Source organism: Helicoverpa armigera, chromosome 27 (assembly GCF_030705265.1).
Source record: "Helicoverpa armigera isolate CAAS_96S chromosome 27, ASM3070526v1, whole genome shotgun sequence".
NCBI lineage: Eukaryota > Metazoa > Arthropoda > Insecta > Lepidoptera > Noctuidae > Helicoverpa > Helicoverpa armigera.
In genome coordinates, this window is record NC_087146.1 from 1579276 (window position 1) to 1607125 (window position 27850).

The 27850-nt window shown below is 36.7% G+C and overlaps 1 protein-coding gene and 1 long non-coding RNA gene across 3 annotated transcripts in view; one reads left to right on the forward strand and one right to left on the reverse strand.

Annotated features, from left to right (window-relative positions):
• LOC135118962 (uncharacterized) overlaps positions 1-11586 on the forward strand; it is a 115599-nt gene extending 104013 nt beyond the window's left edge. The window contains exon 2 of the long non-coding RNA XR_010277888.1: positions 11484-11586. This is a non-coding gene — a long non-coding RNA (uncharacterized LOC135118962). The remainder of the gene's footprint in view (positions 1-11483) is intronic.
• LOC110379928 (ITG-like peptide) lies at positions 1-27268 on the reverse strand. 2 transcript variants are annotated; one of them, XM_064042198.1, is made up of 6 exons: positions 27201-27268; positions 18198-18342; positions 15061-15196; positions 5149-5256; positions 4533-4669; positions 1-1541 (listed from the first exon to the last, which is right to left on the reverse strand). In XM_064042198.1, exons 1-6 carry the CDS (start codon positions 27206-27208, stop codon positions 1422-1424), a joined length of 654 nt encoding a protein of 217 aa, XP_063898268.1. In that variant the 5' UTR covers positions 27209-27268; the 3' UTR covers positions 1-1421. The 2 variants fall into 2 exon arrangements, 1 of the variants encoding a protein (XP_063898268.1); XR_010277886.1 differs by having other exon boundaries at positions 1447-1541; positions 4409-4669.
• Positions 27269-27850: the final 582 nt, after the last annotated feature.

Genomic DNA, 27850 nt, shown 5'->3' on the forward strand with positions numbered 1-27850 from the left:
TTGCTGACATAATTTATATAATGTTAACACATATTAATACACAAGGTACATATAATGTAGTCTTATTTATGGTATCTATAACAACAGTACTAGAAACATTTAGGCCTGAACGCAAAACATTTCAGAAGATATTTTATATCTTTAACTCATCATGTAGGGCGAAAAAATATCTCGACGTATCTTTTATATAGTTTCAGAAAATAGGTACACATCACAGTATTTAGGCTATAATATTTTTTTTTATAATATTCAATATATTTTATTTCTGATAAACATCAACGGATTTTGAAAAACAGTGAATATACGTTAAAAATGTGATATAACAATTAGATTTTTTTAATAAAAAAAAAACTTTTTTTTTCATTGATATGTATCTCCTAGGCACCTAGCATAGTTTGAGAGTTTCACTAAAATTTAAGCGAGAAATTAAAAAATATATCTTAGGATAACCTTATCTTAGGACTAGCGTACATGATATGTTTAGAAATAGTTTTTTTTTTCATTAAGTTTAACATCGATCACTAATTTAAATGCCTCAGCCAGTAAGATATGTATTTGTTTCATTGAAGACTTAATAATTAACTTTATGTTTAAATCTAATCATAATATTTAGAGATTAAACACTTTAAAATTGTTTTTTAATAATAAGACGCGACAATTGTCACCGTAAACACTAATTTTTAAGTAACATTCATAAGTATTTTAATTTTGAAACATTAATTTCTCCATATTCTAAGTCTACACGATTAAAATTAAAAACTAAAAAAAATGATATGTCTCAGCTTTGCCTATCATTTGTTTTTTCATATTTTTTCAAAGCATCTTTTATACAAATAAAATGTAGCATATCGTTTGACCGTTTTTCGAAGCGAAATTTCATATTTTTTATCTCCATTTATCGTTTTGTAATTACGCTCACTAAAACAAAACAAAAACAAACAATCAATTTACTCAGTGAAAAAAAAATTGACAAAAGATTAAAAACAGTAAAATTAAATAAAAAACTGATTTATTTTTACGACCGTAATCACAAAATGTGTTCTTTTCAATGAGAATGACATAAAATTTCACGAGAGCTAGATGGTTACAATGGAGAGCCTCGTAAAAGTTTTCCAATCTTTTTTACTAATAAAAACCTGAAAATCAAATTAGGGATAACCTAAACTTCAATTTGCAAATCATAGAGTTTCTGTGTTAATAACCTTTTATTAGTAAAAACGATTTTTCATTAATCTTACGTTGCGTAAAATGGTATACGTTTTAATCTTTCATTTTATCCATAAAAATATATTTTAAGAAGCCTAAAAATAAATGTATGAATCTCCAGCCATCACAAAGCAAACGCGTACAAAATAACTCAGTTTGCTCGAAATTACGCGTAATATCGTATACCATTGTACGCGACGCGTAACGCCGAGAAATTAATGGAGTCGGTACACGCCGATACGTTTCTCTCCGGCGGTGTGTTGGACAAACTCACGGATTTGGTCTGTGGCTACTGGACCGATGCATACCAGGGGCTCCTTGAAGTATCCGCAGCTCTGTAGACAAAAATAAGTCTTGAGACAATGAAAATTAAGTTCACACAGTATGAGTCCTATACCAAAGGGTAGAACGGGATCATATCATTAAGATTTGATTGTTACCAGGTTATGTCTTGTAAACCGTTATGTAGAAACTGTCACTAATGATGTAGTTTTGTTGGGGCCGCTAAAACAACTCAATGCTACTGAAAAAACTGTAGAAGTTTCCTAATGTGTTATTTTTGCTCATTTGTATCCTATAAAGCCATGACAATGATCAACCCGTAGTGTGCGAGTCCGTCTCGCACTTGACCGGTTCTTGAAAATAAGGTGGCACACATTATATGGCCCACCTAAAATTCGTGAGACAAAACATCTATGCATAACATATTTCGGAGTGAGAGAAAGAAAATCGATATTCAATGTATACATAAGTAACATCGCAGGGGTATTTACACGACTCTTTTGTTGAATAAAATATTTCCGCTTACAATATTTCTTATTCATAAAATTCGACTTGAGTAGCTTCCGAGAAAATTCCAATAAGAGTATCAGCACACTGCACACTTTTAGTCGGCCGATAGTTTGTTTGGGCTCATAAATCAGTATGAAGATGAATGGTAGTACGCACATTACAAAGATCAGGTATTTAGCAGGTATCAGACCGACTGAAAAAGTTCTAAGTTTGTATTTACTTTCTAAGTATAATATCTTTGACATCAATGACTATATTTCGGATATAACGTTAAACTGCAGGTCACGGCAGTCGTTACGGGTAGTCAGAAGCCAGTAAACTGACACCAGTCTAGCCAAGGGGTATTGGGTTGCCCGGGTAACTGGGTTGAGGAGGTCAGATAAGGCAGTCGCTCCTTGTAAAGCACTGGTACTCAGCTGCATCCGATGAGACTGGAAGCCGACCCCAACATAGTTGGGAAAAAGGATGGCTTGCCAATCATCGAGTCAATTGTCGGCCGACTGTTTAGCTTTGCAGTGTGCGGGTAATCTTACTTCCGAGAAAATGAATTTTAATAAACAGAAAGTAATTTCTGTCTGGATGAGTTTTGAACAAACTTATTTAACGTTGAAGGGTATTTTGATGAATTTCCACTGGATCTCAGTATTTATTACGAATTCTATTGTCAATGAAATTAAATAATTCAGATCTCGAAACGATTTTGATTTAATATTTGTGAAACAATTGAATGTAGATTTATTTATAGAATGAAAACTATTCATTCATATTCTATATTGTAATGCTGATTATATATATAGGAGTCTATACTAACATTATAAAGAGAGAAAGTAGAGGTTTTCGATCGCATTTTTCTCAAAAACTAAATATTTGAAAAAATCTTTCAGTTGTACACAGCCTATTAATCCAATTTTTTGTCTGAGTGCGAAAAGTAGTTGCCTCTGCACATCTTTAAAATCTTGGTAAACTGATATTCTATTCATATATTCAGCACAAGTGTAATATCAATAGTAACACTATATTAAAACAAGACTCAAACGCTCTGAATCGCCGTGCCTGAAAGATTCAATCACCTTTACAAGTACATAAGTACTATCTATATGTACATAGAGGAGGCTGCAACCCGGGCGGATCAATACTGCAGTGCACTTCGTATCTAGTACGCATGATTTTACTGAGTTTACGTACACACAGACACGCCCTAGGTCTATATTATGTATCTAAAGCTTCGTTATGAAGTCCTCCATTTATTGGTATATAAATTAAGTTAAAATCTGTTGAGCAGATTTTGTGTTTACTTTGGCTAGAAGGAACCTATTCTTTGATAAATGAGCTAAATGTTGAAAGAATTTTTCAAATCAGTCGAGTCAGTTATGAGATAACATAGCATTCAATTTCATTATGCTTTCAAACAAATAAATTCTTCAGATGTATTTCCACTTAATATTAGTAGGTATATCTACATAAAATTGTATTTTTTTTAAACATAACTATATCGACTCAATGATCCATATTTTCTACTTCATTGAAAAAACTCATTTCAAATTCAACTCGCGGCCAAAAAAATACACCCCACTCGCGAATAAAACTGTTAAAATCTAAATGAAAAGGGACACAGCCGCCGTTCTTTTTAAATAAAAAAGCAAGAAAAATACTTCGTTTTCCTCTATAAAATCCAGTTTCATTTAAAAAGTAGTCTGAAATACAGTCAGCAATGTGCTCGGCTTTCATAAAAATATTAAGAGACGGAAAAATTCGAGTGCCATTAGCTTAAAAGGGATGTAATGAGAATATTTTATGTTTTACACCGACGACTCTGTTTGATAAAATTACGTTTTTAGTGTGCAGTAAATAAGTGTTTTAATGCAACGAAGTAATTGCTGACACGAGAACATAATCGGTTCATAATGTTACCTAATACCTTGATCGATATAATTCTATTAGGTATATCACAACGTTCGCATTTTATATTATATTGCTCAATTCATCATCATCATTTCTGCCGAAGGAAGTCCACTGCTGCAGAAAGACCTCCCAAAGTTGCGGAGATTGGCTTATTCATTTCAATTTCATTTTCAGTCGTTACGGGCAGTCAGAAGCCAGAAAGACTGACAGCCAGTCTTATCCAGGGGAACTGGGTTGCCCCGATAGCTGGCTGAGGAGGTTAGATTGGAAGCTTAGACTCCAACATAACTTCGGTCTTCGGCAATATTTTATCCGCGAACGGGTAAAACTGCCCCGAAGGCTGGCGGTAAAACAGCTGGTACCTAATGAACCTGGACATCTTACCTTCCTAGGCTTCTGGCGGTGGCGGCGCTGCATGATGCAGCAGAGGCCCCTGGTCACGTCACACTCGCTTGAGGAGTTGCAGTCCTCGTGCTGCTCCGGTACCTAATGACCCTGGACATCTTACCTTCCTAGGCTTCTGGCGGTGGCGGCGCTGCATGATGCAGCAGAGGCCCCTGGTGACGTCACACTCGCTTGAGGAGTTGCAGTCCTCGTGCTGCTCCGGTACCTAATGACCCTGGACATCTTACCTTCCTAGGCTTCTGGCGGTGGCGGCGCTGCATGATGCAGCAGAGGCCCCTGGTGACGTCACACTCGCTTGAGGAGTTGCAGTCCTCGTTGTACTGCTTGCGGCCGGCGGAGGGGGGACGGCAGACGTGCATCTCTCCTGGTGGGGAAGATGGAGTAAGGTAAGAAGGTTCGTAATAAAACTGCCTGTTATAAGTAATATCACTTGTCGACCAATGGAAGACAGCGTATACAGTCGGACCGGCAGTGTAGTTCTTTAGATCATTAGAACTTTAGAACATTAGAATTTAGAACAATAATATTTGAAAAGGAGTTAATCCATGGGCATTGGGCATTATGGCTCTGAAAAGTAACATAATGAAGTCTACTTTTGAGACGCTTATTGAATATAAACGAAAAAACAGAGGTACAGGAATATTGGTTCGACTAATTACCCAAAACTTCATCTCAGCAAAAAGGATTTACGGCATTCAATAACTGACATTACGTTTTTAGTTCTCTCTTCATCAGTTTGGCAAGAAACGCTGGTAGTGCTCGTAAGTTTTCCTATTTTTTTGTTCTAAAACCGTACTATTTTGCGAAAGTAAATTATGCTATTTACTATTTTTTGTAACTTACCAGGCACAACCTCTTCGCAGACCAGTCCAGCATCACATTGGTTCTCTCGGTTGCAGATCTCGCCAAGTTTCCTGCCGGCGAAGGCAGGCAGGCAGCGTCCTCCGTCCTCTGCGAACATATTAGCTAGTTAGTATTTTATTCTCATCTATTCTAATGTCATAAAATCTGAAGAGTTTGTTGGTTTTAATAAGGGTGAAACGGCTTGTGGAACATAATTATAGAAATATACCTATCATTCATGTATATTCAATTTCGCCTTAGCATAATTTGTTCTAATTCAAGTGTTTACTCCGTTTGGCGTTTTATATAATTGTAAAGTAAGAAGAAATAAAGAGTTATATTATGTAAATTAAAATACAATAAGAGTCAAAAATAATACGTTGAGCTAGAATTTCTCACCGGAGTACCATTAAGTCTAGCAAAAATATGAATACTAAATACTAAAGCAATAGCCCGGAGCTTGCCTGAAAACTTCCAAATACTAGTAAAAAAGCGCTGAAAATCTTTAACCATTTCCCAAACCCAAAGCTTCCTTGTATAATATTCCCATCAACAAATAATCTCGGAGAATCATCTCCCAATCTTCGCAATCTCCTACATTTGTAAAGAAAGTCATTTCCTCAATATTGGCGAAAGCTATGTGCGCGGAATTTATAAATATTTTGCAGGCTCTGCTTAGGGTCCGTTCAAACAGGCCGGCTCGGAGAGCATCGGCGCGCATTTTTCTTTTCACACAGACCGGAGCCAATTGGCTGCGCGAGCATTAAAGAGCATGCAATCGTAGCCAAACGTCAAGAACAAGTACCTACGCGATCGGAGCCGGTCGGCTCCTCTTATTATTTCACACCGAGCGCCTTCGAGCATTCTTAATGACAAAAGCAGTGCGCATACGAAAAATAAACCCTACTTCAAATACTCAGTACTCGATTTTCAACGTGTAAAGAATTTGCTCTCCTCTCCGAGCCGGTCTATCTGAACGGACCCTTATAAGGAATATCCGTTCTATTAAGGTTGTAGGAAGAAAGTATTTGAAGGTTGTTTGAGTCGTTTCCTGAGGGAACAACTTCCTGCAAGTAGATTAAAAGATTAAAAGGAGCAATAATAAATGCTATTTTGATATACATAAAGTACTAGCTTTCGCCCGCGATTTCACCCGCGTCCCGTAGCCGGATGGTGACAAAAACTATCCTTAAACCTTCTCCCGGGTCTAAGTTACCTCCCCTCTAATTTTCAGCCAAATCGGTCAAGCCGTTTTCATGTTATGTCGTGACAACGGAAAGCGGTTATATATTATAAGATAGATGTATACTAGCTAATTTCTGCTTGGGAATTTACTCGCTTTCCGAAGGAAATATACTGACTTTCTGCGCCCGGATTAAAAACTATACAAAATATGTTGCTTGGACATGTAAGCAATACCTATTTCTGACAAAATATTATTTTCAGTAGTTTTTAAAGATCTTCTTAGTTTCAAGAGCCTTGCACGTCTGATCATTAATAATGGCGTCCAGGTCAACAGGGACATTTTTTTACTATTATATAGAACTATCCGTATAGAGTTGTTTTAGCCTTAATCTAACACAAGACTGTAAACAACACTAATAGAAGTTATAGAAAACACACTTAACAGCATGAAAAACATATCTAAATACACATTTACCTTTTCAATTTAACCCTGAACCCTAAATTATGAAAAATTACAACCCATTTTCCCCACATAATAAATTTTAAATCCCTCGTGGTTTTGGTAAAACGTTCATAATTGCTAACCCTACCTTATTTTAGGAACCTTTCTAGTAACTTAATATTTAAACCATTTTCGAGTACAAAAAGGTCTAATACTGGCTGAATTGTTTATCAAAAAGGATGAACCGTTGCTTGTTATTTCAAAGATTAGAAAGATACTAGCTTAATCTTATTTTTTGTGTTGTTGTAAACTAATTAGAAAAAACTTTGAAACTTATATATGTACTATGGCCTATCGAAGAGAGCATAGCAGAGTGGACACTAGTAAGTCAACTCTAAAATTATTGAAATAGAGTTCAAATAAGCTTGAATATGACAAAAAGTCCTGCCTTAATACAGAGGAACTCGTCCTGAAAAGATGGCTTATGCACAACCGTGCCGCTATTACTTAGCCACGAAATACAAGCAAAATTATTAGATAGAATCGAGGGCAATTTTCGAAAATTGTAGGCATACACAGGGTAAAAACTTGACACTAAGGCGTATGTCCGATAACACTATGCAACGTTGAAGGTTTGGAGCTGACCTGATGATGGAGACGAGAGAAGGTCGAGGGAAATTGACATCTGAATGTGTAAAGTACCTCGTGTTTGGGCTTACATTATTTGTATTGACGAGACCTTTGCAAACAGTGAAGGTTTGGAGCTGACCTGATGATGGAGCTAGGAGTATATTATTCGTATTGATGAGAACTTTCCACTTATGCGGATAGTGACAACTATTCTTGTCACTGAAAAGCTAAAAATAAAAAACAATACTATAAATAAAAAAGTTTTTTTTTGTGACAGAGTAACAGACTTGAGGCTTATAAATTCGTCTCGACAATTTTAGGGAGGCACATTGTAATTACATAGTGCTAATTAAATACCCGCAAAATATAATTAGTGTTATTACAAACGTGTTAAACATTCTAGATTTAATTAATTAAGTTTTCTTGCGTTGAATACATTATCTTTGTTTTCACTAAATTATTTTGATGAAGTAATGAGGGAAAATTATCCTTATTAAAGTTGTAAATGGGAAAGTAGCTCTGTCTGAACGCTTTTACGAAACTAAAACTATTTATGAATTAAAAAGTTTTAGTTTTAGTCAAAAGTTTTTATGTTCAAACTCAAAAACGTTTATCCACATAATGCTGATAAATCAGCACTTTTTGAAAGTCAAAAACAAAAGACAGCCCCTAAAACGCCCGCCCTTCACCACTTCCTATGTGTTTTTGCTGGGAAGAAGTGGCGCAACAAACTCCCAAGCAACAAATGCATATTTCTTGATAGGCCTTTGCAGGCTCTTGTAAAAAGGCTGTCATTGAATCTTTTTGGCAGTCGTTACGGGTAGTCAGAAGCCAGGAAGTCTTACACCAGTTTTATCAAGGGGTATTGGGTTGCCCGGGTAACTAGGTTGAGGATGACAGATAGGCAGTCGCTCCTTGTAAAGCACTGGGACTCAGCTGCATCCGGTTAGGCTGGAAGCCGACCCCAACAAAGTTGGGAAAAGGCTCGGCAGATAAATGTTGACAATATCTTACTTTATATTTTTCTATGGACAGAAATATATATTCTACAGACAGACAGACAATTTTATTTATTTCAGTTGGCTATACGTTATTTTATTTTATTATTTTGTTAGTTTGTACATGTATCTCGTTAGGGGAAACTAGATAATATTTTCTATTATATTGTTACAGACACAAATGTTATTTCTTTATTATATTTTGTTAGGATAAAAATGTCTGATGATATTTATTCTGTACAGGATTTTATTCTATTTTTCCTTAATTTTGTTTCAAAATATAGCTTTGTGGATACGTATATTATTTTTGTTTTATTACATATTTTGTTCTTTTTTCGAAAAAAAATAGCTAAACGCGTGAACTAAGTCGTTTTATGTTAAAGAATTTAAACATCTATTGAACACTTGTCTAAAAAAAGTTTAAAAATACTGAAAAAAAAATACTTATTCTATACCAACAGCCTTAAAAAAACTGTTTGCAACATACCATTCAATTTAAATTCACACAACAATGTTTAAAAAAAAACAACCAGCTTTTAAAAACGCCACCTATTTACAAAGGCTTGTATTTTCAAACAACAATGTGAAAAACACATTTCCTTTTAAATGGGAAACGACATAAAGACTGGCGCGAACTGGCGTAAAAATAAACATTTTATTCCGTGCTTTTTACTTTAATTTGCACTTAATGGGTATTTAATGGGTTTAGTACAGTAAACTGCACATCAGTGGTAACTGTCATGCACCTTAACTCAATAGTAGTAAGTACGATTTTCCTATAAAACTGTTACCACTGACCTGAAGTTGACTGTACATGTCTTCGTGTGCAGAAGGTTTTTATGTAGTGGAAAATGGCTTAATAGTTTGTAGTAAAAAGGTTGCGTTGCAATGAGGTTTTTCTTTTTGCAAGAAAAGAAAAATCCGCCCTTTTTTGTAATGTGTAAGTTAATATTTTTATGCAAGTTTCTTATTAATGTTGAGTAATTGTTTTTTTAATATTATCGGGCAATGTTCTCTTTTATAGAAAGTATGGCATCCAACAAAAAAACTTTTCTGTAATTAGATGAAAAGAGGTTGAAGAGGGTTAAAAAAGGGGTTTTAAGAAGTGTATGTATATATAATATATATATGTATATATATAATAAGTGTAACGTGTGAAACAGAAATAACTATGCAACAGATTTATTTATAAGATTAAGATGGCAAATAATTGTATTTAATGCTGCTTATTATTAATTCTGACATGTATGTGTAAATCATGCAAATTCTGTTAAAAGAAAATAATAGTTATTTGTTATACAAGAGTGCAAAGTTGCTTTTTAACCGCGGGCTCAATTTTGATGACCGAGCAAGCGAAGGATTCTAAAATTGAAACACGAGCGTAGCGAGTGTTTCAATAATTAGAATCCTGAGCGATAGCGAGGGAATCAAAAGAGCGCAAGGTGAAAAATCTTTGCACTCGAGTGCAACACGTAACTTTTCATCCCACCTCATCGAGGAAATTACTAAATGCAAAAAACAAAATGGCGCGCACATTATGAGTATCAAATTAAAAAGAAGTACCTATTAAACTTCGTTTATTTGAAAACTCAGTTTAAAAATGAAACGAGGTTAAAAATCTATGTAAAAACAATAATAAAAATTACTTAATTAATTGAATAATTATTTTAAGAAGTATTTTATTTGTTTAATACGTTTTTGTTTGAAAAGTCTTATCATTTGTGACAAAGATTGTCACAAATGGAGTATTGCACACGATGTTCTAAATTCAAATCACTTTGCCGCTCTTGAGGATAAAAACGGCTTTTGCGCTCAGATATTAAAGGGTAAAACTCCACTTTCCGAGATGGTGGGATGAAAAATTATTTATGACTCTAGAAATAAAGTAGCGTTGATATTTTTTATGAAATGAAAAAAAAATACTGTACGTTAGTTAGATTATAACTTATAGGGACTATAATATTTTACACGGTCAGCATTATAAAATTAAAATAAATAGATTTAACATACCAAAGTCAATGAAAACCTATGCAGATAAATCTTCATCGTTTTTCTGACAGAACGGCTGAATCAATTGAGATATACCAAATTAGAGCCGCTTAAAAGCTTATTTTTAAATTCCCTAGGGACTCTGAAAGCTGCACCATACACGCTGGGATATTTAAACAAAGAAAGTTTCGAAACTGTAATTCTACAAAACGACTCCACTTAGTTCAGCTGTTTCAAACCTAGAAAACTAGCAACAAATAGTTATTTTCGTTAGAACTAGACCGCCATTTGATCCACAGTTAAGTGACCCGCTATTAACTCGTATTTCGCTACATTAGCTTGTTTACTTAACTAAAGGTTACTCAAAGTTCAAGGGAGTGGCGTATATTTAGTTCGGAATAACAACCACCCACATTGTTTGTGAAATATTTGCTTTATTTCATGAAATATGTAAGTCAGTTTGTATGTTTTCGTGTTTCACCATTAGAAAGCTATATTATCTGCGAGTAACATAGGTATTTTATCGCGGTGCGGGCAGTAGCTCCCACGGGACGCGGGTGAAACCGCGGGAAAACGGCTAGAAATACGAACGAACGAACTAGTAAAGTCGACAAAAAAATATTTAAAAACTTCCAATACGTGTACCATAGTGAAGAATGAAGAAGTTTTTTACAAACACTTTTTGAACAATTCATTTTACAATTTGTAACAAAAAATATTTAGGTACTTATAATCGCTGATTGAATGTTTAACAATATTCAATCAGCTGTCATAAGCTAAGAAAAATATGTTAATACAATAATAACCATTATTTAATCAATTGAATTACAAAAGTAGTTCACATTTTAAGAAGTAATTTATTTGTTTAATATATATTTGTAAAAAAAGTCGTGGTGGCCTAGTAAAAAGTCGTGGTGGCCTAGTGGGCAAAGAACCAACCTCTCGAGTATGAGGGCGCGGGTTCGAATCCAGGTCAGGCAAGTACCAATGCAACTTTTCTAAGTTTGTATGTACTTTCTAAGTATATCTTAGACACCAATGGCTGATAAAAAGGTGAAGGAAAACATCTTGAGGAAACCTGGACTATATAGTCTGAAATCACCAACCCGCATTGAGCAAGCGTGGTGATTAATGCTCAATCCTTCTCCGTGTGAGAGGAGGCCTGTGCCCAGCAGTGGGACGATAAATAGGCTGTAACTATAACTAACTATATATTTGTGTAAATATAAATATATAATATTATCAAGTTTACCTTTAGTTAAGTGCATACACAAAAAATGTTGACATTATACTAAATGTTTTCCCACGGAGTCCCATGTGTTTTATATTTTATCCAGGCACGGGCATTAGTTTCTATAAGACGCATGTGATCCCGCGAGAAAGCCTAGTGGCTTTCTAACGTAACATTCGTTATAACTCCAGGATTGTTCGAAAGAGTTACCGCGGCGCTGGTACATAAAGGGCTTAAGAAGGAACATGATGGGTTTTACAGTCAGCTTCTTCATCAAAAGTAAAAGCCAAAGTAATGTCATAAAGTAAAAGTAACGGTCTTGTTATTTCAAGGCTAAAGTAACAGCAAAAATAATAGATAAAATCGTGAAAAAACTAATTTGACCGTTACTTTGATGAAGAAACTGGCTGTTAGTCAGTAAGAGTCTAACACTCCCTCACGCTGCACACACAGCGGGAGGGGTCATTTGATGATTACACATAAAAAGGCCTAGAAGTATAGATTATCTTCTCTTCTTCTTTCTTCTTTCTTCTGAAGTCTGATGTTATTGCCCAAATAACTACTCCTTTAGTAATTTGCGTTCGTGCAAATTGCTAAAGAAGTAGCTACTTGAGCGTTTTACGAAGAAATCACCATGTGGAAGAAGCTGAAATATAAGTATTAGAAACAAATGTCTTGATATGTACACTAATGAGAGATAATTACATATACATGTATTTATGAAAGTAAACATTAATATAACATCACATTTGGTTACATACATTCGTAAAGTCGTGCCTTTCAAATATACCTAAGTGTGCTGGTTTTATTAAGTTATACATATGTAATATGGTATGTACTTTATAATTACTAACTGTACAAAAGAATGACATGACACATAACCTTCAACAGCCTTCTATTCTGCCTAACAGAGCTTTCAAACTAGCGGATTTTCCACTCGCTTTTTAAGTACTTATACGTGAAACAGAATTCTGAGCGACAAAAATCTATCATCAATGTCATCTTACGCAACGGCAGTTGTCAATTGTTTCTCGCTTGTATGCACGCGAAAACACCTATATAAACAGCTAATCGTTGCTTGGAAAAACCGAATGGAAAATACGGTTTTGTCGTCGCTCGGAAAAACCGCGTGTCTGAAACCGCTGTAACCCATTAGAAGGGTGAATTTTTAAAAATGAAAAATAATATACCCCAGAGCCTTGAGCTTCATTATTCAAATATTAGCATACAAAGCGTATGTTTACCACTTATTTACATTGCAAATGTTTTTAATTTGAAAGTCCGACTTACGTACTTTACTCACGGAAGTCACTCATGATTGTATTACGATAGGGGAAGTACATGGCTTTAAAAAATAGGGTTGAAAAATGGCTGTAGGCAGCTAAGTACATAATATTACAATTTCCTGAAAGTAAGTACAGACGCAAGCAGGTCAACCTATCCGAATCTGTCTACCAATCGAACATGAACCTTCCATTATTGTGATAAGATTGAAAATCTATTGAAGACATTTGATAGATTGAGGTAGGTTGATGTGCTGTCGTCTATATAATTAAGTCGTAGCATAGTGCTTGCTAGCGCTTTCACACCAGCGATTTTTAGACGCACGACATATTTCGAAGCATCAAAGACTCTTGTCATTGCTTGTATCAGTAGTTGTCATTTGTTTGCAAGCATATACACGTGACACCATCCAAGCGGATAATCTACTGCCTGCCGGGGCTACGGGATTGTTCGCGCGAGTTACCGCGGCCCTGGTACATAAAAGGCCTATGACGGAACACGACGGTTTTAGTCAGTCATTTGATGATTTTTGACGTCGTTAAAAAAAAGCGGGTAAACTACTAGTGTGAAGACGCTATTAAGAGGGATACTATATTACATAATACATATGAAGATCATAGAAATATTAGAAAAAAAAAAGATTTAATAATACCTAGTGTTGTGCTTCCCACGAAGTCGAAGTCTCGATGTATGCAGAGCCTTGAACGCCAATAAAATTCCATTTTTTTTGGACATGGACTTTTATTGGGGTCCACGACTCTGACCGAAGATAGCTTCTTCTCTTCATTTCTTCATAAAAATATAAATATATGTAGGTAGTTGGTACCTATTTACTTTTACATGAACATGAACAAATATTTAATAGAATTGTATTACCTACATAAAACTTAATTAATTGCAGACGTGTAATATAAATGAAAAGTTACATATTTTGCTGATACAAAAAAAATTGCTCCATTGAATCTTCTCCATTCTTCACTAAGTATGTATTTGCATTTCTACTTATTTACGTTATTAATAATAATATTGGCACATAAGGGGTTCTACCTTACAAGAAAACTACCTCCCAGAACCCCAGGTATTGCAGGTAGTCTAACTTAGCAGACATTCTACCCCAACATTCTAGGTCATATCATCTCTTTAGTTCAGTATCTATAATATAAAAATGAATCGCAAAATGTGTTGGTAAGCGCATAACTCAACAACGCTTGGACCAATTTGGCTAATTATTTTTTTGTTGTTTGTTATTGTCAGGAGAAGGTTCTTATGAAAAAAAAATAGGGTAAAGTAGAGAAATCAGTTGACGGGAGCGAAGCCGCGGGCAAAAGCTAGTTAATAATATAAACACGAAAGTAAGTCACCGTAAGTCAAATAAATGTCATCTTCCTAATGAAAAACGAATTATATCGTTTTGAGAAACCGATTCAAAATGTTGTTTTTTTCGAAGCGAGTTGTCTCCGAATGTGTCCTTACGTACTCGTAAAAGACTATTTAAATTGCATAATGGTCTAGCTAGCATTTCCTAGTTTTCTAAACCTCATCTTATCCTAACTCACCGGTATCCAAACACAGCAGGCCACGGCAACAATCCCCGATGGCAGTGCAAGGCGCGTTATAGCAGTGAGCCGGTTCATCTATCACGTCATCTATCACCGTCATCTATCTATCAAGTCATCTAACACTAACTTACCGGTGTCCAAGCACAGCAGGCCACGGCAACAATCCCCGTTGGTAGTGCAAGGTGCGCTGTAGCAGTGAGCCGGTTCATCTATCACCATCGTCTATCACGTCATCTATCACTAACTTACCGGTATCCAAGCACAGTAGTCCACGGCAACAATCCCCGTTGGTAGTGCAAGGCGCGCTGTAGCAGTGAGCCGGCTCATCTATCCACGTCATCTATCACCATCGTCTATCACTAACTCACCGGTATCCAAACACAGCAGGCCACGGCAACAATCACCGTTGGTAGTGCAAGGAGCGCTGTAGCAGTGAGCCGGTTCATCTATTACGTCATCTATCTATCACGTCATCTAACACTAACTTACCGGTATCCAAGCACAGCAGGCCACGGCAACAATCCCCGTTGGTAGTGCAAGGTGCGCTGTAGCAGTGAGCCGGTTCGTCTATCACGTCATCTGTCACTAACTTACCGGTATCCAAGCACAGCAGGCCACGGCAACAATCCCCGTTGGTAGTGCAAGGAGCGCTGTAGCAGTGAGCCGGTTCATCTATCACGTCATCGATGCGGTTCCCTTCCAAAGCTTCAGCGTATATCTCTTCGGGTTCCTGGTGGAGAAACGAAGGTTTTAGAAGTGCTTTTCAGTGGGACCCCTTAAGTCCGAAGCTTGCCAGGGCTGCGGGACTGTTCGAAAGTGTTAACGCGACTCTGGTACATAAACGGCTTAAGAAGGGACATGGTGGGGTTCAGTCAGTAAGAGTCTGACATTCCGTCACGTTGCACCCACAGTGGGATCATTTGATGACTTCTCAAAATTAATACTAATCAATATTACTTGTATAAAGCTGCAAAGTTTTTTTGCTTTTACTTATTTGAGAAACCGCGGGTCCGATTTCAATAGTTATTTACAGCCTTACTTATAAAAATCAACTAATCATCTTCTAATCATTGTTTTATCTAATTACTACTTAAAGCATTAAGTAGTAATTAAATTATTTTGACCTATAAACGTTGCTTAAGCATGTCTTAAGTAATGAACAGATAATGACATAAAAACATACTAATTTCTCAACACTACCGGAATGTTGGTAGCTTAAAAAAATATTTGTCATGAAAACGTTGTGTAATGGCAACAATGGCATCCGTAAAATATAAAATTAAAAAGTTGAGCTGTCAATAAACCGGAAATGAAAAATCAGCTGGTAAGAATCCAGCCATTTTGCTAATTAGCGGGTTAAACAAGGGTGTGAGGCTATTTAATTTGACAGCTCATTTAAGTCATTGCTAAGAAAATGATTTAGTTCAGCCACGTTCATAAGTAAGATTTTTTCTTAAACACCCCTTAAGTATAACTTATTAGTTTATAAGTAAGACTGTATATGTATAGCCCATTTATCAAGGGAGGCTTTAGGCTACTATTGATCCGGTTATGTGAAGTAGTTCCTACGTGACACTAGTGAAACCGCTGGCGGAAGCTGGATCAATAATTTATCCCCAAACCGTCAAATAAACTTCCTGAAATCCATGTGGCATTAATAAAGACATAACACCTACATAATTAATCCTCCTTACTTAACCAATGAATCAAGATTTATCACCAGCTAAACCCATGACACTATAAATACCAATTAACATAGCTACGCTTTCACCTAAAATAATGGGGACCACAATACCTGGGCTTAACGTGTCAAATGACAGAAGGTATTATAGTTATCGGCACGAATCTTGAGCTCTCACCTTTACCTGCGCAGAAGTAATTTATTGGGTCCCTTTTGTGGTATGAAGTGAGGCACGAGGGAGGGGTAAAGCGGTGATTGGCCCGCAGTGCATCGCGTCATAGCCGTCACTCGGGATTGGTTCTTTGCTAATAAATCACTTCTGCGCAGATGTAGGTCAGAGCTCAAGATTCGTGCCGATAACTATAATCGTCGTCACAGTGGAAACACGACCATTGTTGGACTGCTGTCTACCCCAAGCTGGGAGTTACCCATACTTTTAACGTTATGGGATACTTGTAACGTTAAGGAATACTTTTAACGTTATGGGATACTTTTAACGTTATGGGATACTTTTAACATTATGGGATACTTTTAACATTATGGGATACTTTTAACCTTATGGGATACTTTTGACCTTATGGGATAGGTACTTTTAACCTTATGGGATACTTTTAACGTTATGGGATACTTTTAACCGTCTTAAAAGAGGAGGGTATATATGTTTGTCATCATCATCTCCCGAGCCTGTTCCCAACTACATATGTTGGGGTCGGCTTCCAGTCTAACTGGATGCAGCTGAGTAACAGTGTTTTACAAGGAGCCACTGCTTATCTGACTTCCTGACGGGGCAGGACGATGTTGGTTTACCCCCTTACTCCCACAGGAAATACTAGGTTTGAATTGAATTAATGCGTTTTTAATAACAGTTCTACCTACGAGGTTATATAGTCTTGATTAAATGGGAGTATTGTGTTAATGTAATTGGAGGTTTTTGAGCGGTTTTTGATGAAGTTACGTTTGTTTTTATATGAAGAGGAGGTTTAATTACATTTACCTAGTTATAAATGACTAGTTTTCGCCCATTTCAAAGGAATTACTTTCCACTTCTCGCTACACGGCTTGTCTCGAGGGAGCTACTTCTCGCAACCGGATAACATATAGTCTTTGTCATATAGAGATAGTGTAGCTCCCGAACAGTGAATTAAATTTTCAAATCGGTTCAGTAGTTTCGGAGCTATCAGGGTATCATTATATCAGTTTAGATCCTGTGCGGTCAAAGATTCTTTTCTTTGCACACAATAGAAAGATTTCCGGGTTTATTTTTACCCTCTACTTACGTAACTATTTCAACAATCGTCACCAAACTTATCCCTTTATAAGCCCCTTTCTTAAGGCCACACGACTGAAAGCCCCTTTCTTAAGACCAGTGAAAGTTGATTGGATACAATGAAGAAAGAGTATAGCGAGGTAAAGAGTCCGAAATACCCCTCTTCATACACTCCTAATAAGTGCTGGCCCGTATTAGTCTTACCTTTTTTTTGAAAGGGCGAAATCCTCATGGACTTCCTCCGTCCGGGGAGAGGCGGAGGGGTGTGCCGAACTCCTACCGGCTAAAACTGCTCTGTGTCGTCCTTGCACGTGGATGCGGGCCGCAAGGAGGACACAGAGGGGGTTTAGCCGGCTCGGCCAACTTCACGAGTAGTATGGAGACTGCATAAGGCACGTTTTGAAAGCTATTCTGTTGACTGCCACTACCGACCATACAAATATCTCTCAGATATCTACCCATTTCATGCATTCGCTTCAAGTGTTTTCGGCAGCTACCACTATAACGACCTCGATGGCGCAATGGTCACCATGCCGGACTGCCGAACCTGATCCCCTGATGATGGATGAATGATGGGTTCGATTCCCGGTTCGGTCGACATTTGTGTGATGAGCATGCTTGTTAGCCGTGGCATGGGGGTTACAATATGTATGTACATATGTAGCTATATGTTGTTTATCAGTTGTGTTAGCACCCATAACACAAGTTAATTAATAATTTAGAATGGGGCTAACCGACCGTGTCTGAAAGATGTCCTAGTCAAGCGTCAAAAGCTTCACTCACCTGTCCATAAGGATAGTGGCGGTACGGAGAGCGTCCGTACCCCAGGTTGGCGAGCATGTCGGAGCTGAACCGGTTGAACAGTCCCCCCCACGCGTGAGCGGCGCCCGCCACACATAACACCAGCACCGCTGTCACTGCCATCGTGCTGTGGGTGAAAGAGGCGGTTAATCGAGGGGTAATATTGAAGTAAACTAATTAATGTAGTTGTACTTCTATAGGGGATCTAAACAAATACAAGTTATAGTAAAAAATATATGTGATAGTAAAAAGGGAACCCCTGCCCTCCAATTTGACATAAAAAAACTTCAGTAAATACACAAGACGATGATTAAAATGATTCTTTATTTACATCCGAGATATTAAAGGACTATTTTAAAAACGCTTTCATGAAGTCTGATAGCATAGCACTAATAAAACATTTAAGTTGAAAGCTCCGACAGACCGTCAACTAGCGAGCCTTACTTAAAACGGCTGCAAACCGACTGTATATTCTACCTTAACCAGTGATATTTATCAAGTAACGATTTAAGAGAACGTCTTATTTATTCAACATTGCCAACAATCTTCCGGAAAATCTATTTACTTCATAATTACATTGAACCTTTGGAATTCTGCCCACACTCAATTATTTCTTACCCCCAGGCCTTTCCATCCCCTTTACCGAAATCGACTTCTTAAACGTTTTCACTTCATGCCTCGAGGCTCGAAGCTAGATAGATTTTAATTATATAAGAGACACACACTGCAAACTTTTAGTCGGCCGATTTTTTTTTAGGCTCATAAATCAGTATGAAGATGAATGGTAGTGATGTCCTCCTAGCCGATTATCAGCTACGACGTCTGTTCTCATTGTAAGGATGGCACGGCAATCCGACACCACCGGAGAAAGAGCAGGCGCAGGATCGACATTTACTTGCTGGATGATGAATGGAGTTGGCACATTACAAAGATCAGGTATTTAGCCGCTATGAGACCGACTGAAAAATTTGATCAGAATCAAGATTTTATTTAAAAAAAAAGCCGTGAAAGCAACTGTCGGCCGACTCTTTAGTCTGCAGTCTGAGGGTACTTTTAGTGGGAAGCTGCTATTTATTTAGTAAATGTTTCTTTAGGGCAAAAGGAAATTGGTAATTTGATAATTAAATTAACGGGAAGACGATGAAATATTAAGAGTTTTCCGTATTTACTGAAAATATATTTTTTTAATAGCTTGAGTTATAATGATAGAATGAATAATGGATACGGTACCTAAGTACTTATTTATGTGAAATAATTTTTATTGGCTACTATTGTTGGCATGGATGGAGTCTCGAAAAGGTATCTTCGGCGATATATTAAATAGCTGGTTCTAGAAAAAGCTAAATAAATAAGAAGCCAAATATCTCTATCCGTCCAATCCACAAATAAATAAAATCATGTTATAATAAAATATGTAATACACTAAATACCAACTCCGCAAAAGATTTATTAACCAACTTCTCAAACGAGAGGCTATTTTCTGTGTGCGTTAACGGCACATTCTCAAAAATGTTTAATTAATTTACTCCTCTTTACTAAAAATGCTTCAAATAAAATATTCCCTCTATAACAAATTCATATTCCAATTTTAATTTCGCAGCAAAAAGTTTCAACTCGTTATCCGCCATCTTGAATTCGTAAAGGCCTTCCATATTGGATTGAATGCGTTCACGGTTCTCATAACATGAAAGTTATGTGCCGTTTGCGTAGCGAGATTAAAAGAAAAATATTTGTTTTTTACATTGAAATAAGGATCAACAGGTGAAGTTTCCAGTTATGTGTATTTGGTAGAATAATAATATTGTTGTAGGTCCCTTAACTTTTGTATGATTTTTGATTATGAAAATACGTCATAAATCTGTAATTGTTATGTTACTTAAAGTACTCGCAGCTATCACCTTCCAGATTCCCGGCTGCTTTGTTAAAGTTTCTAAAACTGACAAAGGAATTTCGGCCCAACCGAGGAATCGAACCTCCGTGCAACTACTACGACAGTTATTAACATATTCAATATGTCAGCCAACATTAATTTATAATGATTAATCAAAATTGAAATAAAATTGACTCATAATTACTTAAATCAATAAAATCAAATTACTTACAATCAACTCCTGTTTCCCGTTCGTAATGACACGACTATTCAGCAAATTAAATTTCATTTTAAAATTCAAATCTCAGAACTCTTAATGTTACTAAGACTTTGTTACTCACTAAAGTCAAATCATTTAACAAAGACTTGTAAATGTTACTGAATGTTACTAACACTACCAGTGTCTACGGAAGTCGCGGTAATAATGACGGATGGGCGAACTATCTAGGGCGTTCTCGGTGCAATATTCATGCGTACTAGATTGGACTCGCCCGTTGCAATATTGATCGGCCCGGGCACAGCCTCCGAGGTAGGTACTGAGCTGTATTTACTAGGATATGTACCTGTAGATTTTATCTACTTAGGTATATGGTAAACGCCCAGCTATCAGAATCGACGATATCAAATGACATGTATCTGTGTGATTCTTCCATATTCGAACGATTAGACCACAATTGTGCGAGATTTCATACGATTTTGTAATTATAATAAAGACACGGTACACATAGTCAGATGTTTCTCTCTATAGAGCCCTGACCGCCGGTACCTCGGACCATTTTCCCTATGCCGGTGGGACACTACTTTTATATTTTTAAATGTTTATTGTTATAATTCATATTTAATACTGTAAATACTGTAATTATACATATTTATGTTCAATAAATGAATGACTAGAACAATTCTTTTTTAAAATTCTTTAAGCTTTATGTCTTTAAGTCCCTTGCTGATTCCTCCCGCGACCCAAAGGCAGATTTTTCCTTCGCGCAACGATTGCCATTGAAGATATACTCTACCGTGTGGCAGCGATTAGGACCAATGATTTATTTGACGGCCTTGTTAGTTAGTTTTGCTTTTTAAATATAGTAGTTTATTGACCTATAAAACTATCATGTTGCTCTGTGTGAGTAAAATCATGCGTGGTAAGGCTCGTTGCAGCATCGACCGGCCCGGGCCACAGCCTCATCACTACCTAACTGATATTACTAATACATACACAGATTTTATGTAGGTAACTAATAAAAATATATAGGTGGTAGTCGTGGTGACCTAGTACATAAACCACCAACCTCTCAAGTGTGCTAGTTCGATTCCAAATCAGGCAAGCACCAATGCAACTTTACTAAGTTTGGATGTACTTTCTAAGGATATCTAAGACACAAATGACTGATTAAAAGTGAAGGAAAAGAAAGTCTGAAATCATCAACCCGCATTGAGCAAGTGGTGATTAGCGCTCAATACTTCTTTATTAGACTGGAAGCCGACCCCAACATAGTTGGGAAAAGGCTCGGGAGATGATGATGAGATCTTTGAGTGAGAGGAGGCCGCAGCCCAGCAGAGGCACGTTAAAAAAGGCTGATGATCATGTGTCTATTTCAAAGCGCCTTGTTGACACTTCTTTTTTCCCAAAGGGTAAGTGGCAAGGCTGCCAGCCTTTTCTGTGCCCTATCGGGTAACTGTGAGGAGGACCAATTTTTTTGATACATTTAATTAATTTTAGAAATGTTAATACCTACTTATAGTTTTAACAATAAATATAAATGACCTATAAGACTATCATGTTGCTTTGTGTGAGTAAAATCATGCGTATTAAGGCCCGTTGCAGTATCGACCGGCCCGGGCCACAGCCTCTTCGCTACATAGCTGATATTAATAGTACATGTACTAGTGATATCAGCTATGCTGCTAAGCTGTATATAAAGCACCAACCTCTCAAGTGTGCTAATTCGATTCCAAATCAGGCAAGTACCAATGCTACTTTGCTAAGTTCGGATGTGAAATGACTGTTTAAAAGTGAATGATAAGTCTGAAATCATCAACCCGCATTGAGTAAGCATGGTGATTAACGCTCAAATCCTTCTTTGTGAGACAGGAGGCCGACACCAACATAGTTAGGAAAAGGCTCGGGAGATGATAATGACTTATTTGTGTGTGAGGAGGCCGCAGCCCAGCAGAGGGACAAGACAAAAGACTGACGATGATGTGTCTAATATGTGGATATATCAAAGCGCCTCGTTGACACTTTTCGTCAATGGCGTCAATGGTGCCAGCTTTTTCTGTGCCCTACCGGGTAACAGTGAGGAGAACCAATTTTTTGACGATCTTATACTTAATACTTATATTTTTAGCTACAATACTACAATGACCTATAAAACTATCATGTTTCCCTGTGTGAGTAAAATCATGCGTATTAAGGCTCGTTGCAGTATCGATCGGCCCGGGCCACAGCCTCTTCACTACATAACTGATATTACTAGTATATATACAGATTTTTATCTACCTAAAAATATATAGGTGGTGGCCTAGTAAATAAAGCACCAACCTCTCAAGAGTGCTAGTTCAATTCCAAATCAGTCAAGTACCAATGCAACTTCACTTAGTTCGGATGTACTTTCTAAGTATATCTTAGACACAATTTGACTGATTGAAATTGAAGGAAAAGAAGGTCTGAAAGCATCAACCTGCATTGAGCAAGTGGTGATTAACGCTCAATACTTCTCTGTTAGACTGGAAGCCGACCCCAACATAGTTGGGAAAAGGCTCGGGAGATGATGATGACTTCTTTGTGGGTGAGGAGGCCTGTGCCCAGCAGTGGGACGATAAAAAGTCTGATGATGATGTGTCTAAGGATATATTAAAGCGCCTCGTTGACACTTTTCGTCAATGGCGTCAATGGTGCCAGCTTTTTCTGTGCCCTACCGGGTAACAGTGAGGAGAACCAATTTTTTGACGTACTCATAATACTTATAGTTTTAGCTGTAGATAATAATACTACAATGACCTGTAAATCAGCTATCATATTGCTCTGTGTCAATAAAATCATGCGTATTAAGGCCCGTTGCAGTATCGATCGGCCCGGGCCACAGCCTCTTCACTACATAGCTGATATTACTAGTACATATACAGATTTTATCTGCCTATACATATGTATATACTATAAAAAAAAGTCGTGGTGGCCTAATGGGTGAAGCATCAATCTCTTATGTAATAGTAGATGAGTTCGATTCCAAATCAGACAAGTACCAAAGCATTTGACAAAGTTCGGATATACTTTCTAAGTATATTTAAGGCACAAATGGCTGATTAAAAGTGAAAGAAAAGAAAATCTAGAATCATAAACCCGCATTGAGCAAGCGTGGTGATTAACGCTCAATACTTGTCCGTGTGAGAGGCCGCAGCCCAGCAGAGGGACGTTAAAAAGTCTGATGATGGTGTGACTGACTGAAGGACATTTCAAAGCTCCTTGTTACACTTCTCTTGATTCAAAAGCTAAGTGGCAATGGTGCCAGCCTTTTCGGTGTAACATAGTTTTCGGGTAACAGTGAGGAGGACCAATTTTTTTGATGCATTTAATTAATTTTGGAAATGTTAATACTTATAGTTTTAACTATAATACTACAATGACCTAATTAAACTATCATGTTGCTCTGTGTGAGTAAAATCATGCGTATTAAGGCCCGTTGCAGTATCGATCGGCCCGGGCCACAGCCTCTTTACTATATAACTGATATTACTAATACATATACAGATGAATTTTCTACCTGTATGTACATACATACTATCAACCAAGAACATATCGGAACCTTATTAAGCAAGTCTTCGTGGAGACAATCGAATAGAAGAAACCCAAAACTTAACATGCATTGTAAAGAAACTTTGGCAGTTTCAAACGATTTTAAGACAAAGTGACTTTTCATCGGTTGATTACGTATCCATACATAGCCTGAAAAGACAGCTTTGGTAAAGAGACCGAACATGATTTAACATACTTATCAAAATTAATAGATCTGAATTAACATACTTCACTACCGGGTGACGACGATGAGGTTCAATTTTTTAAAGTACTTTATTAGTTTTAGGTTTAGTCTTTTTAAATATTAATAAAGATAATGATAGGTTTCGTTTTAGTTATAAAATAATAACTTGGAAAACTATGAGTATAATCATGCGTGGTAGGGCACGTTGCAGTATCGACCGGCCCGGGCTACAGCCTCTTCACTACATAGCTGATATTACTAGTACATACACAGATTTTATCTAGATACCTATGTGTGAGTGGTACATACAGATGGTATCTGTGTGTGAGTAAAATCATGCGTAATAGCGCTGGTTGCACTATTGATCCGCCCGGGGAAAGGTAAATGACCTACGTCCAATATGTAGGTACAAATTTTGTTAAAACTGGTGTCACGTTGTGCTTTGTCTAAAAAAAGATAGATATCCTTTCAAATGCAATTAATTTTCTGGAAAATTAATAAAGATACAAAGTCATTTAATCAAAGTAGGTAAAATTTACAAAATTCAGATTTAGGAAATTACTTCCCGTACCCAGATAAAATTTAGCCTATGTTACTCGGGAGTACTGTAGCTTTTCAACAGTGATATAACTTTTTTAACCGGTTTAGTAGTTTTGGAGGGCTCAAAGAAACAAAATTATGTTTCCTCTGTATTATTTAAAGAACAGATTTCTAAATTCGAAGACCCATTAAATTCTGAGAAAGTATATTTTAGATTACAGTGTTCCAAAGACCGGTTTACTTAAATCTATGTTTATTAATGAGTCCACTAAAAGCTTTACCTAAATGACTCATTGTTACTTAAAATAGCCTCAACGAAATATTCTAGGAAAACTAAATTCAGGCTGTTAATAGCGTGCTGAAGTTTCACCGCGTTACTTCTGATTGAGAGCGCGATACCACTTTGTCGTGATGACAACCGGTCGTGTTGTTTAAAATAATATGGCCCTTAGTTCTTTTGTACACAAAGCTTAAGTAAAGGACAATGTCTTTCCAAAAAATCTGGTGAACGCAACGCCAAATAGCGTTCATCCTCCGAGCCTTTTTTCCAACTATGTTTGCGGTCGGCTTCTAGTCTAACCAGTGCTTTACAAGGAGCGACTGCCTATCTTACCTCCTCAACCCAGTTACCCGGGTAACCCGATACCCCTTAGTAAGTCTGGTGTCCGACTTACTGGCTTCTGACTACCTGTAACGACTGCCAAGCTGCCATGTTCAATGACAGCGTTATAGAGTTGAAATGTATAACATCTGCCTAACTAACGAGCATGCGTTGCTTCAATAAACATAAAAAACATAGCTTCCTATAAATAGTTATTTTGTGATACCATGATATCCCTGATAGTTCTCATTTTTCCCTGCCAGCCATACTTCTTTTACCAAATAAATAGGCATTAAACTAAGTGACTGGTGAAGGGCGGGCGTTTTGGGGGCTGTCTTTTGTTTTGACCTTCAAAAAGTGCTGATTTTATGTCTACGTTGAATATATGAGTTTTACAGCCTTACATATAAACGTGAATTAAATAATAAGTAATACTTAAGGGCTGTTTAAGAAAATTCTTACTTATAAACGTTGCTTAAGCATTTCTTAACTAACATTTAATCAGTACTTAATGCTTTAAGTAGTAATTAGTTAAAATGTTGCTTTGAAGGTGATTAGAGATTTTTGTAAGTAAGGCCTCTATCCAAAAATGTCCACATGAGCCGAGCGGAAAAGCCAGCAAAGTGCTGTAAGTTTGTGTTCGCCCTAGTGGATTTTCCGGTTTTTCCGAGAGGGTCGTATGGTCGGGAAAACAATTGACAACTACCGGGGTGCCTATACCAAGGACTGCAATTTAAAGTTCATGATACGTAGGTAAAGTCACATATGTCTTAAATACGAAGCATGAGCTTTTAGAATATTTGTTTATTTAATAAAATGCTAAAACTAGCCGTGAAAGCTGACATTTTCGAGATTATGCTCGTCATCATCTGGCCAAATGAATGAAAGGTGAAAATTAAAATTATGTAATATAACATACGACTATTTATATCAGCCGAGCTATGGTTACATCTCGAGAACATTATCTAACAAAACTAGAAATCAGAGCTCGATTCAAACGACAAATAGTCGCGCGGAAAACACACAAGTATGAAAGCGCTATAAGATTTTACCCCATAAAACGTGACCTAAGACAACCTTCAAAAAGGGGAAGGTTGCTATGACAAGGTTCTAATGCACACGGACAATTCAGTGTTTGTCAACTTGTTGGTACCTTATAGTCTTTGTAATAAAGACCATATTCGCGTAATTTTGGCGTATATTTTTGTGTGTTAGGTAGGTAAGGGTTGTCGGTGTGTTCAGTTGGGTATTTACGCGCCGTTTTGTGGCGATGGGAGGGAATAAATGGTGTTTTTTAAACCGACTTCAAAAAAGGGAAAATTTTCATGTTTTGTTTTTTTCCGGTCTGGAAATCGAAATGAACATAGCTGATATAGAGACAGAAGTTGGTTTTGTTTTTTTTTTTGAAGTTTTTACTAAGAGGTAGATTGTATTGCTATTGTATTAAAAAAAATTTCAGCGAAAATTCGCTGTTCTAACAATTATAAAAATATGTTTCATGTGAAAATCGTAGCATAATCATAAATCATGCCGTTTAAGAGGAAATCTCTTAAACATATTTTGATTTCCAATCCTTTTTGCGCAATAAACAGGTTATATAAAAAACACATAGCGCCTATAGTAGGTATATAACGCCAATAGAAAAATAACCCAAAGTGTCATTTTGAAAACCGATAAAATCACGAAAATACCGTAAGTAGGTACATAATACACAATCAATAATAAATATTACAGACAATAAATCGAACACGCAAAAATAAAATAACCTTCACAAAATAATCCTCTAATTATAAAAACTTTCCTAATTAGAAAAAAAAGAACGCAAACTTTTTCTAACACCTTCGAAATTCAAATTCACAAAAAAAGAACACCAGAAAACAAAAAAAAAGAAAACAAACGCTAAACCATCCTATTCGTTAATAAAGCTCCCCATTAAAGGTGTGACAAAATAAATTGAAAAAATTAAATAGTGTTAGAAATAGAGGGTTTTCAGTACTTACCGGTGCATGACTGTTTCTCTCAGGGTCCCGTTCAGAACTGACGATCTATACCAGGGTCTTCACTGCGCATGGTTGGTAGGGAGCGGCCAGGTGGGCGGGTAGAAGGGTGCGATTGATAATGTACCGTTTGAAATGGGTGCGATTTTTTTGTCGTGTGTCCTGTTTTTTGAGTGATGGTCAAGTTGGAATTATTTTAGAACTAGCTTCCGCCAGCGGCTTCGCCCGCGTGGTGTGTCGATAAAAAGTAGCGTTAATCCAGGATATCACCTATCTATATACCGCTTTTACGTGAACGTTATAGCCGTTTTTGCGTGAAAGAATAACAAACATAGATCCATACATTTACACAAACTTTGACATTTATAATATTAAGTAGGATTATAATATTAGTAGGATATATGTAGGTAGACGGGATGGATTTTGAGGCAGTTTGAGGGTGCTTTGTAGGCCCATTGCCATATTTTTCAGTTGGTTAATTAAAAAATTCTTCAGATTACTTTTCATGCAATGGACATGCTATTCTAGTGGATTTCGGATCAGGGTTACCAAAGATCGAACCTTCGAGTAAGGTTTATCATTATTTACACTAAGTAGGTTATTTTTTTGAAGTCCATTGTGAAATCAAATATCACATAAATATTATTATGAGT